A 12,090-nucleotide genomic window follows, 5' to 3' on the forward strand; every position below is an offset into this window, starting at 1 on the left:
CTGATTCGCTCGACTCCGAATACGCCACAGCATTACGGATACAGATAACACTTCCAAATAACCAATACGACTGTCTAGCAAAATCCGCTGACATTGATCTCTCATCTCCGTATACATAATATCTAGAACCGGCCACTGTACGACCCTCAGCCATTGAGGGCCTTCAAATCCCTGACCAGTCTATCAATCAGGATAAGACTTCTCGAACACGCACTAGCTAAACAATGCGAGTGCGAAGGGTATCACAGTCGTCTCACCCAAACCTCGTCCTCTCTGCGCGCCCATGCCCGAATCACCACCTCTATGCTAAGATACCCAAACACCAACCCAGGCCCCAATCCCAAACGCCATTCCAATGCAACCATAAAATGTCCATAACAAAGAACTCCGCTCAATCCCGAGCCCGATCTCGCCCGAGAAGACCGTGATAACCCACTGACCGTATGCGTCGTTTCGTAGGGAAAGGAACCCGAACCGGGCATGAATCATTACTCCTTTTTTCCTCCTATGCATACCGCACGCTTTGCCCCCTCGCAAACACCGGCGCCGGCGGCGGATACCATCCTCCCTGCTCCGGCACCGGCGGCTGCCCTGGCCCTCCCATCGGCGGCCCCCCGGGCCCTCTCGAGGGACTCCACTGCGTCCCCTGGTGCATGCCTGGGATCTGGTTCGGAGGCACGGGCGGCCAGGTGGGCGCGCGTCGAGCAGATCGGCCACGGCGGCGACGGATACAGCTCCAGAGGCAGGAGAGGAGGGCGAGGAGGAGGAGGCCGCCGACGCCGCAGCTGACGCCGATGACGATGGGTTTGTGGGTTTCGATCCAGCTGCCGACTTCTTTGGCGAAGGAGGAGCCAGTGCAGCGGCCCTATTGGATGGAGTTAGCGGTTATGTTACGAGGAAAGAGGCGGGAGGATGAGGAAGAGTGGACTTACGTTCTGACATTTCCCTCCACCACCACACTCCGTCCCGTCCAGGAAATTCTGATTCAACCCATAACACCTCCCCGGCCCGAACTCTGGACTCTGACAGCTCAGCTGACACGTCGTATGATCGCAGCTGTACGTGTCGTTGTTCCGCGTATAGCTCCCCATCACTGTCTTGCACTGCAGGTCGCGACTCGTGCACTGCCCACTCGAGCACTTCAACCCGTCCCCGCACCCCTGCCCATCGGGCGCCCGATCGTCCTTCGGGCACGTCGCGCTGTTCCCCGCGCACGTCTCCTGCGGATCGCACTCGCCGGTACTGGCGCGGCAGACTCGGGTGCTGGGAGCGTACTTGCAAGAATCGCAGCAGTCCTCGTTGCTGTCGTCACACTGGGAGCCGGCGGTGAACTTGCAGGTGGCGGCATCACAGCAGGTGTTGTCACCGCAGTCGTCGGCGCCGCCGCAGTCACAGTCCTCGCCGGGCTCGACGATGCCGTTGCCGCATTGCTGCCCGGAGATGGTGGTGACACCGCGGTTGTCGGTGAAGCAGGAGGTGCGGACGGAGTTGCGGCGGAAGGCGGTGCAGATGTTGCCGATGGAGCAGGCAGAGAAGGCAGTGATGCCGCGGGCCGTAGAGGGGTTCATGATGAATTGCTCACCGGCGTTGCAGGTGGAGGAAGAGAGGGGGCAGCATTGTTGGGAGGAGAGGGAGACGCCGTCATTGCAGGATTCGGAGGTGCAGTCGTGCACCGCGCCGAAGGTGTGGCCGGTTTCGTGGCTATCGATGGTTAGGGTGAGGATTTCAAGGGGGATGGAGCGAACTTACGCAATGACCTGCCACTCGGTGGAGGTTTTGGCGACCACGTTCGCACCGCTGGTGATCTCCATTTGGCCGTTCCGCGTGGAATTATTTTCGAGCGCCTCGTTTACACATGCCTGTCCCAGCCACGCAAGGCCGACCGCCGTCCCTGTCGGGCAGTTCGTGAGCAACATCCAATGCGAGTTTTGATCCTTTCGCTCGCCTCGCCAGCCCGAGAAGATGTTCAATCGTTCCTGGATGTCGGCGCCGCCGCATGGGATGTTGTACGGCTGCGTCGGCGGCGGCGTGCCGGGACAGGTCTGTTCGCTGACGGTCAGATTGGCCAGGCCGAGCGAGATGTTGAAAGTTCGCTCGTACAGGTCCGAGGCGGAATTCATCTGCTGGATGACGTTTAGGCGGGCAGACTCGGTCGAGTTGAACGCCTTGCTGTACTCGCAATCAGTGGCGACGCCGACGAGCGCGACCTTCCGGGTCGTCGGACAGCCGGCCGTCTGACCGACGGACGATGCTAGGTTGATGCCGCCCGCGTTGCCACCTCCCGGTCGACTGTCAATCTGCCGCTTTCCGAACAAACTCTCGATCGGGGTCCCCCAGAAATTATCGTCGCGCTTCAGCATCGCCCGGTACACCGGATGGTCCGGCTGCGTATTAAACTCCAGCCCATCCGACAAGCAGGCCTTGCTCGGCTCGACGCTCCGCCGCAGCTCGGTGTGCATTTGCTCGGTGGCGATGTCCGAGTCGCGGAAACACACCATATACTCGTCGTCCCTCGCGTCCAACTGCGGATCGAACTCGTGCTTCGTCGACATGTAGTGCGAGTCCAACTGTACATGGTGATGATTACTCCCGACGTCGAAACTCCCTTGAAATAGTGGGTATATCCCGTCCCGAAACACTACGATCCGCGCATGCCCTGCTCTCGTGCCGTCCACCCACGTTGACCCCTTGAACACTTTGTGGTCTTGCCGCTCGATCGGCTCCCGACGCAGCACCTCGCCGTCGACGCCGAGATACTCGATGGTGGCGCCTTCGGGGAGGATGTCATAGTTCGGTTCGAGGGCGAGGCGGATGCGCTGGCCGTGCAGGTCGAAGGAGAGGTCGAAGGAGGAGAGAGCGTTGACACGATGGCTTGGGGTGTGGATGGTGGGATTAGTAACGACGCCGAGGTGGGTGAGGGGGTTGCGGGTGACGGAGCTGCCGCTGACGAGGGCTATTAACGGCGCCAGCAGCGAGGCTCTAAAAAAGAGCATTATGGGAGGTGGTTAGGGGATTTCTCTCCCGTGGCCACCGGGACTATGGGAGGAGGAGGAAGGGTTTCGGAGGATGAGTGAGGGTCCGGTGAGGGTCCAGGAAGGGTCTTCTGCTCTGATGGCGAACGAGAGGATCGGAAGTGAAGGACGGCGCAGAAATGCGACACAGGAGAAAATTCAAATAGCAAATATCAATTCGAACGATCAAAACTTCGCAGCCACCGTGCCATAAAGGATGAGGATGTGGTTTTGTTGTAAAGATTAAGATCAGAGGTGTTGTTCCTTATTTAGACTAGGAGGAGGCAAAGGCGTATGTCAGCGAAAACCGCGGCGCTGTGGGGGAGCGTCTCTTCCGCCAAACCCGGCGGTTCGACAGATTGCCCGTACAACGGAAAGAGGGCAACGATTCACAATTCACAGGTTCCTGCAGGAGTCCACAACACAAACGAGTGGTGATGCGAGAACGTGTGATGGATGTGTTATGTGTTCGCGTGCTCGGTTTACGGTTGGAGGCACGGGACTTGCATTCACGGAACGACCAGAACACGGAATAGTGAAGGGTGGAGATGGGTCAGACTTTCAAGCAACGATACGACTGAGACCAGAACGATGGAATTCCCACCATGGAGTGTCGAATACGAGTGAAGGTATTAGTGTATGAGCCTCTTCCTTCCTTACAAAGCCGAGAACCCCAGCGTCGTCAGAGAGACGAGGCTGAGCAACCGTTGGTTGTAATGCTCGAATCGGGCTGCGTGCTGCAGTTAGCGTCGCAAAATCCGTGCGAACCGAAGGATGGAATGTTTATTCCTGTCGGGTGAGCCAATGATCGACAGAAGATCCAGGCCTCCCATGTTAAATTGGACAGGATTGGGGGCATGAGAGTATGAGACAGTGAGACTTTGAGACGCGGTCTGTCAGTCTGTAACACAGGGGAGTATGGATGGGACTTGGGATGCCTTCCCTCAAGTCTCTGACCGTCGGATTACTATTTAGACTTTCCGGTTGCTTGGCTGATGGCGCGGAGAGAGGGACTTCCACTTCGGATACAGATAATAGAAGAGTTATCGCATAAACCCGCAAACTGGTGATACTTCAAGGAGCATCCAGTAGGCAGAGGAAGCTGGCACGCTGGATGCCGTAGGTGGCGTTTCTCTGTTATATCCGTCTTTAGTACCCATTGTTCCCCCTCTACCAGACTCTACATAGTAAGTCTCTATGCCCTATTTCCATTCGAGCGAACCCCAAGTAACCATATTACCATAATTCATCATCTGCCCCCTCTACATTATTTCCGCCCCCATGGCGCAGCGTGCTGTGTGAGGCGTGAGCAAGACATATCTCACTACCCAATGCGGTTAGCCTCCAGGCCGCGTGTCCCGTGCCCACCCCAACTCCAGACGCTCCGCATCTTCATCCACCACCGCTTCCTGCATCCATCCAACTCCGAGATCAAACGTCACCACTACCCCTTAGCAGTTAGCATATCTTGGCTCCATCGGTCTGCCAAGACGGTCATGATGTTCGTTCGTGGGGAAGTCGGCGGATCAGGATACCAAGATCGGAGATCTCAGGCATAGGGGCAATGCCGACGGTGAACTTTTCCGGAAGTATGCACGGAGAACGAGGGAAACATGGTGGAACCATGGGCTCGGCGAGCTGGGTTGGAGAACCGCGTGGAACTGCGCTTGGTAGTCCGGTGGGTAGGTAAGTATCGTATATTATACCCCGACCGGAGGAGTGTTCCTCTTCCGTATCACACCATCGTCTCCCTCGGAACATTGAAATCTGCATGGAATTGATATCTCGCACTGTAACTAATTACCCGCGCTACCGAATAAATCCAGCAGTAAATCTCCTGGTCCGTACGTTCTCGAACAGAACCCATCATCGTATCCAATACTGCAACGACCCATATGTCCTCCGTAATCATATCACATAATCAACCACATCGTGCTCCTCTCTCGATCTCCTCGGACAATGGCTTGAGGAATGACATAGCGCCATCACCACCACTGATACGAACCAGTCGAGCTCCCCATGTCGCATCGGATCGAAGGGGGATGCTTATTTCTTGCTCTGTTTCACCGTCTCGATGATCTTGTCGACGACGCTAGGGTCGCTCAGCTGTAGGACGCGTCAGTTAGTATCGTACTTGTAAACGGAAAGCTCGAAAACAGGTTGAAATGGGAAGGAAAAGCGATGGAGGAGAGGGGATGGAGAAAGGAGGCAATGCAAGCAATGCCGTCCAGCGAAGTCCGTATCACATGGATAGCGATATGCTCTCCACAGCAAATCAACCCCTCTCATCCCATCAGTAACAAAAACCAAAACCACTCACCGTACTCGTATCTCCCAATTGATCCTCCTCCCCGGCTACAATCTTCCTCAAAATCCTCCGCATGATCTTCCCGCTCCTCGTTTTCGGCAAGTCCGGCACCACGAAAATCGCCTTCGGCGCCGCGAACGGCCCGATGCTCTTCCGCACCTGCAGCGTCAGCTCCTTCTTGATCGCGTCCGTCTCGATGCCGTCTTTGAGTGCCACGAAGGCGTTGATCGCTTGGCCGGTCAGTTCGTCCGCGACGCCGACGACGGCGGATTCCGCGACGGAGTCTACGAGGGGTTAGTTTTAGTAGGGTGGAAAGGGGGGGAGGGGAGACGTACGGTGCTCGAGGAGGGCGGCTTCGATTTCGGCGGTGGAGAGGCGGTGGCCGGAGACGTTGATGACATCGTCGACACGGCCGCGGATCCAGTAGTAGCCTTCATGATCGCGACCTGCGCCGTCGCCAGTGAACTAGATCCGCGAAACACATCAGTGAGATTCCCCGTAGCGATCGGAAACGTGGACTTACGTAGTATCCCGGGTACACGCTCATGTAGGTGTCCATGTATCGCTTGTGGGCGCCCCACACCGTGCGCGCCATGCTCGGCCATGGCTTCTTGAACGCCAACACGCCCTCGACATCGTTGCCGGGGATTTCCTCGCCGGAGACGGGGTCGATTATCGCGGGCTCGATGCCAAAGAAGGGGAGGGACGCGCTGCCGGGTTTGGTCGGAGTGATGCCGCCCAGGGGGGTGACGACGTGGGAGCCGGTCTCGGTTTGCCAGTAAGTCTGCGCATTGTCAGCAGTGGTCTAAGGCGAGGTAACATGAGAGGGAACGTACATCAACGACATGAGCCTCCTCCTTCCCAACGATCTCGAAATACCATTTCCACACCTCCGCCGCGATCGGCTCGCCGACCGACCCGAGCACGCGCAGCGTCTTCATCTGATGCTTCACGTGATGGTCACCGGCGCGCTTGAGGAGGCGCAGCGCGGTGGGAGCGACGTAGAACTGCGTGACGCCGTGCTTCTCGATGACGTCCCAGTAGCGGGAGAAGTTGGGGTACGCGGGGGTGCCCTCGAAGACGACGGTAGCGACGCCCAGCAGCAGCGGCGCGTACACGACGTAGGTGTGGCCAGTGATCCAGCCAACGTCGCCGCCGCAGAAGAAGACGTCGCTAGGGTGGATGTCGAAGACGTATTTGCCGGTCATCGCAGCGCCGAGGAGGTATCCACCCGTGGTATGCATGATGCCCTTCGGCTTGCCCGTCGAGCCCGAGGTGTACAGCAAGAACAGCGGATCTTCCGAGCTCATGCTCACCGGCGGCAGATAGCTGGGCCACTTATCCTTCTCCTCATGCCACCACCAATCCCGCCCCTTCGTCCACGGCACCTCTGCCCCGGTGCGCTGATACACCAGCACATGGCTCACATCCGGGCATCCCTTCAACGCCTCGTCCACGATCTTCTTCGTCCCAATGACCTTCCCTCCGCGCTTCCCCTCATCCGTCGTGATGACGACCTTGCTCTGCGCATCCACGATGCGGTCCCGCAGCGAGTCGGACGAGAACCCCGCGAACACGACCGAGTGCACGGCGCCGATGCGCGCGCATGCCAGGAACGCGATCGCCGCCTCGGGGATCATCGGCAGGTAGATCGCCACCGTATCGCCCTTCCGCACGCCCATCTGGCGCAGGATGTAGGCGAGCCGGCTGACCTCGCGGAGGAGCTCGGCGTAGGTGAGCACGCGGCCCTCTTCAGGTTCGTCGGCCTCGTAGATGATGGCGGGCTTGTCCGGGGTGGCGAAGGCGTGGCGATCGACGCAGTTGTAGGAGGCATTGAGGCGGCCTTCGAGGAACCAGGCGTTGTCACCGTTCGCGAGGCTGCCGGAGTAGACGGTTTGGAAGTCGCGTTCCCAGGAGAGGAGCTCCCGGGCCATGCGCGCCCAGAAGACATGGGGTTCGTCGATGGATTCTTTGTAGAGCTTTTGGTAGTGTTCGAGGGATTCGAGATGGGGTTTTCCGGGGTGTTTGCTGGGGAAGGTTAGTTTTAGATGCTAGGAAATATCGATATCATTTTGCGAGATCGTATACTGATCTCCAGTCTCGGTGTATCCGGATATCCAGTGGAAGGGTGGGCATCTTCTGCATTTCATTCTTTTCCCAGGAATTCCTTGAAAACAAGACACTGGAGGAAATCTTACTCGAAAAATGCCTTGGGGACTGTGCGGTTCGCATCAGCTGAAATTCGTTTCACTGAGAATTCGAGATGGGACGGAAACATACCATGGAAAGTGTCTACATCATGGGCTTCTCCCACAACTGGCGGTTTGACATCTCCTTCAGACATGATGGGCCAGAATTTACTGTATTCTCACGACTTTCCAAATTTCCACGATTTCTTCTTGTCGTCGGATCGACGGAACGTAGGGTGGGGAGTCCGTCGGGATCTGTGCCGTCAGGAGCCGCGCACTATAAATGCTCGATACGTGCGGTGAATCGAATCAATTTACGATCGGGTATAATACAGAAAGATGGCGAGGTCGGTATGAAATGGAGGAGATGGAAGAAATGGAGGACGAGGTCGAACGAAGGAGCGGACCAGCGGATTATGTATATGCTGCTAACCGGCAAATGACAATTTCTCATTACAGATGAATGAACCAAAGGGACCAGCGACGCCTCCAGTCCCGAATTTCGATGCGATGACGGCGGCGGGGGTTGCGGGGAGCATCGCACTTTGCTTCCCATACAAACGATACAATATAACCCCAATTACCCCCTATTCTTATGTATAGATGATATCGATCTGGTAATTCCGGGTTACTACCGCCGGACAACAAGGAATCCGGAAGGCCATGCCTCTGAGGCTGCCAATTGTGTTCCCAACTCCGAACATGGATGCACTAATCCTCCTCAATTACTCACATCGCATCCTGTCCAACTAATATGGCCCCTCCCCTCCGTCTGACTTTTGAGGCATTTCGACAGCCGATCATCGAGGATCTGGGGTTGCACAGGCGAATCCAGTAGTCTGTACACTCTGTATACCTAGTCGTAGACTGTAGAGGCCCCCATTCAATATTTCTTGCATCTGCCAATGAGAGTGAAGGGAAGAAGCGCATCACGTCGGCCAATTCTTCGATACGAAGATCGGGCGATTTTGTAGCCGACCACGAGACCATGAATCGCCATCGATATTTCTCCATGGAGGGCGGCAGTTTCGCGATGACGTTTTGCATTCTGGATATCGGTTCTGAGATGGTGTTGCTTACGGGGATATCTCATCGACCTTCCTCTTCCTACCCACTGTAGATGATCTCAACTTTCCTCCTCCAACCCCCGGTTCCCCGGATACTCTCGGTTCTCCAGACTCCCATCTCCAGCTTTCGCTCCGGTAGCCTCGACTCCGGTCCTAACCCTCGATCCCTCTCAGCCTTTAGTTCCGGCGGCATGCAGGTCACCCCCCAGCCACCGGATGCACCATGCCGCCAAGTTCAGCCTAACATCGGGACAGGAACGGGTCAGCGGCGAATCATATGGGGGCTTCGCTCGGACGGGCGGGAAGATTTGGATTTTGGGGGTATATTAACCGAGCCTCCGGGAAAGGCTTAATTTCTCTATTCTGGCTTCAGTCGTGGAGGTTAGCGAGAGTTTGGATGATAATTATGAGACTTGGGTTTGGCGAAGCAATATAATGGCTACTAGGTTTGAAGGCTTAACTATCGAAGATATCCAAATCAGGAGCCGGACGAACGGAGATCTTCGAGCAAAGAAAGCCAACCCTGGAACAGCACATCCCCGAGTCATGACTTTGATATATCAAATCCGTTGTCTATTTGACGAGTTTTATTGAACCAACCCCTATGATGGCTTATCAAGAGACAGCCAAGCAATTCCTTCTTTTCATAACTTTAAAGTACAGTCAACCACCGCTATAACGATTACCGCTACAGCGATATTCGCGTTATAGCGATAAGATTCCCTGCACGGATTCTCAATCAATGCTGCCAAGAAAATTCGTTTTAGCGATATCCGCGTTATAACGATTGGATTCGCCTGTACTGTTTCAATCGTTATAGCGAAGGTTGACTGTAGATGGAAACAAGTCTCTTCGATAGCTCTTTGTCAAGTTGATTTTCCTGCCCATTTCCTCGTTCATACGAGTCCTATCACAATCATCAGATATCTAGTCCAATATTTGGAGGGTCTATTTTATTTGTTTGTTGTTAGTATCATTCAATCCATCTATACCTTGCAATTTCCTTCTCTGAGCTCGATACAAACATGCTTGAAACTAGTACTGGATTCAAAGGTAGGATGGCGATAAGCATAGTAAAACACGTGGACTCGGACACTCCTAGAAGGATCAAGCTTCCATACTTCATTCAACCACAGTGATAAAGGGTCCTTGGAAAGTGTATAACACTTTTTTAATGGTGTATTCCTGCATGTTCTCCAAATGTTTGCTCGCAAAGTCCTTACATCGGTGTCTTCAACACGTTCTTGGGGTTTTTAGAAGCGATATTGGTCGGTGATAGTGGTAATGTGTTCCTGCCCCATGCAGACGACTTGATGATCGAGTGCGGGCGTTCACATCTCTTGGTGCATAAGAGGGCTGTCCTGCACCAGTCATGCGTCCTTGCAGTAGCCTTAAAACACGGCTTTAAGGTTAGATTGGTAGCGTGTATAAAGTCGAAATATGTACTTACTGTGTGTGGTTAGCAGTCGCAGACCAACAGGATCGTAATCATGGAGTTCGACGACCATTTAGTGGCGGAGATGATTGAGTTCCTATACTATGGCACCTACACAAGAGGGCTGCGCTATATGTTGTGGAAGAATGAACGGCTTTGCCACGTCCTGTTAAGGTGGTCGAAGAGAACGAGTTTAGTAAGGTCACCCTTACTCTTCCTTCACTTCAAGTTTGAACACCTAGGTATAATTGTACGAACAGTAGATATGGACCGGACCAGGAGTTTACCGGAAGTCGCATCCTTAGGAGATGTGATCGGCTAGATTCCAAATTTAAGTCTCATTTGTATCATCATCACCGTCCGCCATAAGGGCGTGTTTGATGGGAGTTGGCGATCACTGGAACGAAATACAATAGGACTGCATTGATGTTATGATGGGAACGCACATATTTCCAAGCAAGGTTATTATTAACCGGATGACCTCGAATGAGGATAACTCTACTGTGTTGTATGCATGTGGCTTGTATCTGTCGTTAATTAAGGTCGACTTTCCACCTGAGGCCGTTTGATAGGAATTGATTGAAGCACGTGATCCGGACCGGGATTCCGTCCAACATCTGGGGACGGGATATTCCCCAACATCCTCTAAAAGTTCCACATCGACAGCTCCACACCATCATATCTATCTCCTTTCCTTTCCTCACCTTCGTTTAACCATATTGAGTTGAATGTGATCTTCTTTTTTTTCTTCTCCTCCCCACATCCTCCCTATATCATTTAAACCCCAGACCTTCCCACCCCATTCCCTCACCGATCGCGTCTCCTATCCCCTCCCAACCATGCCTCGCATCAACATCCCCCCTTTAACCCGCCTCTTCCTCGCCGTGCTCACCCTCCTCACCATCCTCAACGCCATCGCCCGCCCCCTCTACACCCTCGAACGTACAGGCTTCTCTACCAACACCCCCGGAGGCGCCCCGTATCTCTGCATTGTGCCCGGCGTGTCGATCGTGTATCCCTGGACGGCTGCGACGTCCGCGTTGGTGGAGCAGAACCTCTTCGGGCTGCTGATCGCGGGAATGATGTTGTTCTTCGGCGGGCGGTATTTGGAGCGGGCGTGGGGCGGGAAGGAGTTCGTAAAGTTTATGTTGTTTGCGGGCATGTTGCCGAATATTGGGGTGTGGATAGGGAGCGTCGTCTGGTATATGTTGACGAAAGACGTCGATGCTCTGTAAGTCGATTCTCCGGCCCTCCGTCTGCTAGAGTTTAAAGGGTTTTGCTGACTATCCCCAGAACCACCACCATCTCCGGCACCGCCGCCCTCCAAGCCGCCTTCCTCGTTGCCTTCAAACAACTCGTCCCCGAACACACCGTCTCCCTCTTCCGCTCCCTCCTCCGCATTCGTGTCAAACACTTCCCGGCCCTCTACCTCCTCCTCTCCCTCCTCTCCTCCCTCGTCTTCCTCCACCTCTCCACCTTCTTTCTCTCCCTCCTCGGCTTCCTCGTTGCCTGGACCTACCTCCGCTTCTTCCGCCTCTCTCCCTCCCTCGCCGCCACCGCTACCGGCGACCTCTCCACCATCAAGGGCGATCCCTCCGACACCTTCAGCTTCGCCAGCTTCTTCCCGGACGCCGTGCAGCCGCCCATCGCCGCCGTCGCGGACCCACTGTACGAGCTCCTCGTCTCCGTACGGGTCTGCGCGCCATTTAGCGCCGAGGATATCGAGATGGGGAACGAGCAGGCGCAGGCGCGCGCGGACGGCGGGTTGCCAGGTTTGATGAATCCGAATGGGGTGGGTCGCGCGGGGATGGGGGCGCGTAGGGAAGAGGCGGAGAGGAGGAGGGCGTTGGCGCTGAAGGCGTTGGATCAACGGTTGAATGCGGCGGTGGCGGGGCAGGCGGCGGGAGTGGGTGGAGGAGCGGGGAGGGTGCCGCAGAATGTGACGCCGGTGGTGAGTGAGAGTGTGGGTGGAGGGGCGGCGGTTGCGGAGAAGGTTGCGGCGGCGGAGAGTTGAAGCTAAGGGACTTGGGACTGGTATAACGAGGTGGTTTGGTGGCTTACATCTCTGAAACGGGCGTTG

General features: G+C 55.4%; 3 protein-coding genes across 3 annotated transcripts; 1 reads left to right on the forward strand and 2 right to left on the reverse strand.

Moving 5' to 3' along the window:
* Positions 1-505: 505 nt before the first annotated feature.
* P152DRAFT_468737 (uncharacterized protein) lies at positions 506-4,878 on the reverse strand (the record flags this gene model as incomplete). The annotated part of the gene is made up of 4 exons (XM_033680840.1): positions 506-865; positions 933-1,701; positions 1,750-2,953; positions 4,803-4,878. The coding sequence occupies 4 exons, from the start codon at positions 4,876-4,878 to the stop codon at positions 506-508; spliced, it is 2,409 nt and encodes an 802-aa protein (XP_033530458.1).
* Positions 4,759-7,697, reverse strand: P152DRAFT_462061 (acetate--CoA ligase). The gene is made up of 7 exons (XM_033680262.1): positions 7,600-7,697; positions 7,518-7,536; positions 6,156-7,347; positions 5,843-6,103; positions 5,655-5,784; positions 5,332-5,603; positions 4,759-5,117 (listed from the first exon to the last, which is right to left on the reverse strand). Exons 1-7 carry the CDS (start codon positions 7,661-7,663, stop codon positions 5,058-5,060), a joined length of 1,998 nt encoding a protein of 665 aa, XP_033530459.1. The 5' UTR covers positions 7,664-7,697; the 3' UTR covers positions 4,759-5,057.
* Positions 7,698-10,849: 3,152 nt separating this feature from the next.
* P152DRAFT_404565 (DUF1751-domain-containing protein) lies at positions 10,850-12,024 on the forward strand (the record flags this gene model as incomplete). Its single annotated transcript, XM_033676768.1, has 2 exons — positions 10,850-11,241; positions 11,304-12,024. 2 exons carry the CDS (start codon positions 10,850-10,852, stop codon positions 12,022-12,024), a joined length of 1,113 nt encoding a protein of 370 aa, XP_033530460.1.
* Positions 12,025-12,090: the final 66 nt, after the last annotated feature.

Source organism: Eremomyces bilateralis (genome assembly GCF_010015585.1).
Source record: "Eremomyces bilateralis CBS 781.70 unplaced genomic scaffold P152scaffold_30, whole genome shotgun sequence".
Classification (NCBI taxonomy): domain Eukaryota; kingdom Fungi; phylum Ascomycota; class Dothideomycetes; order Eremomycetales; family Eremomycetaceae; genus Eremomyces; species Eremomyces bilateralis.

What these genes read in the sequence shown, in the direction of transcription:
- P152DRAFT_462061 (XM_033680262.1), bottom strand. Translation starts at nt 7,663, where the DNA reads ATGTCTGAAGGAGATGTCAAACCGCCAGTTGTGGGAGAAGCCCATGAT. An exon ending in GCGTGTACCCGGGATACTAC is followed by an intron (nt 5,785 to 5,842) that starts GTAAGTCCACGT and finishes TCGCGGATCTAG; the next exon opens with TTCACTGGCGACGGCGCAGG. An exon ending in AATTGGGAGATACGAGTACG is followed by an intron (nt 5,118 to 5,331) that starts GTGAGTGGTTTT and finishes CGCGTCCTACAG; the next exon opens with CTGAGCGACCCTAGCGTCGT.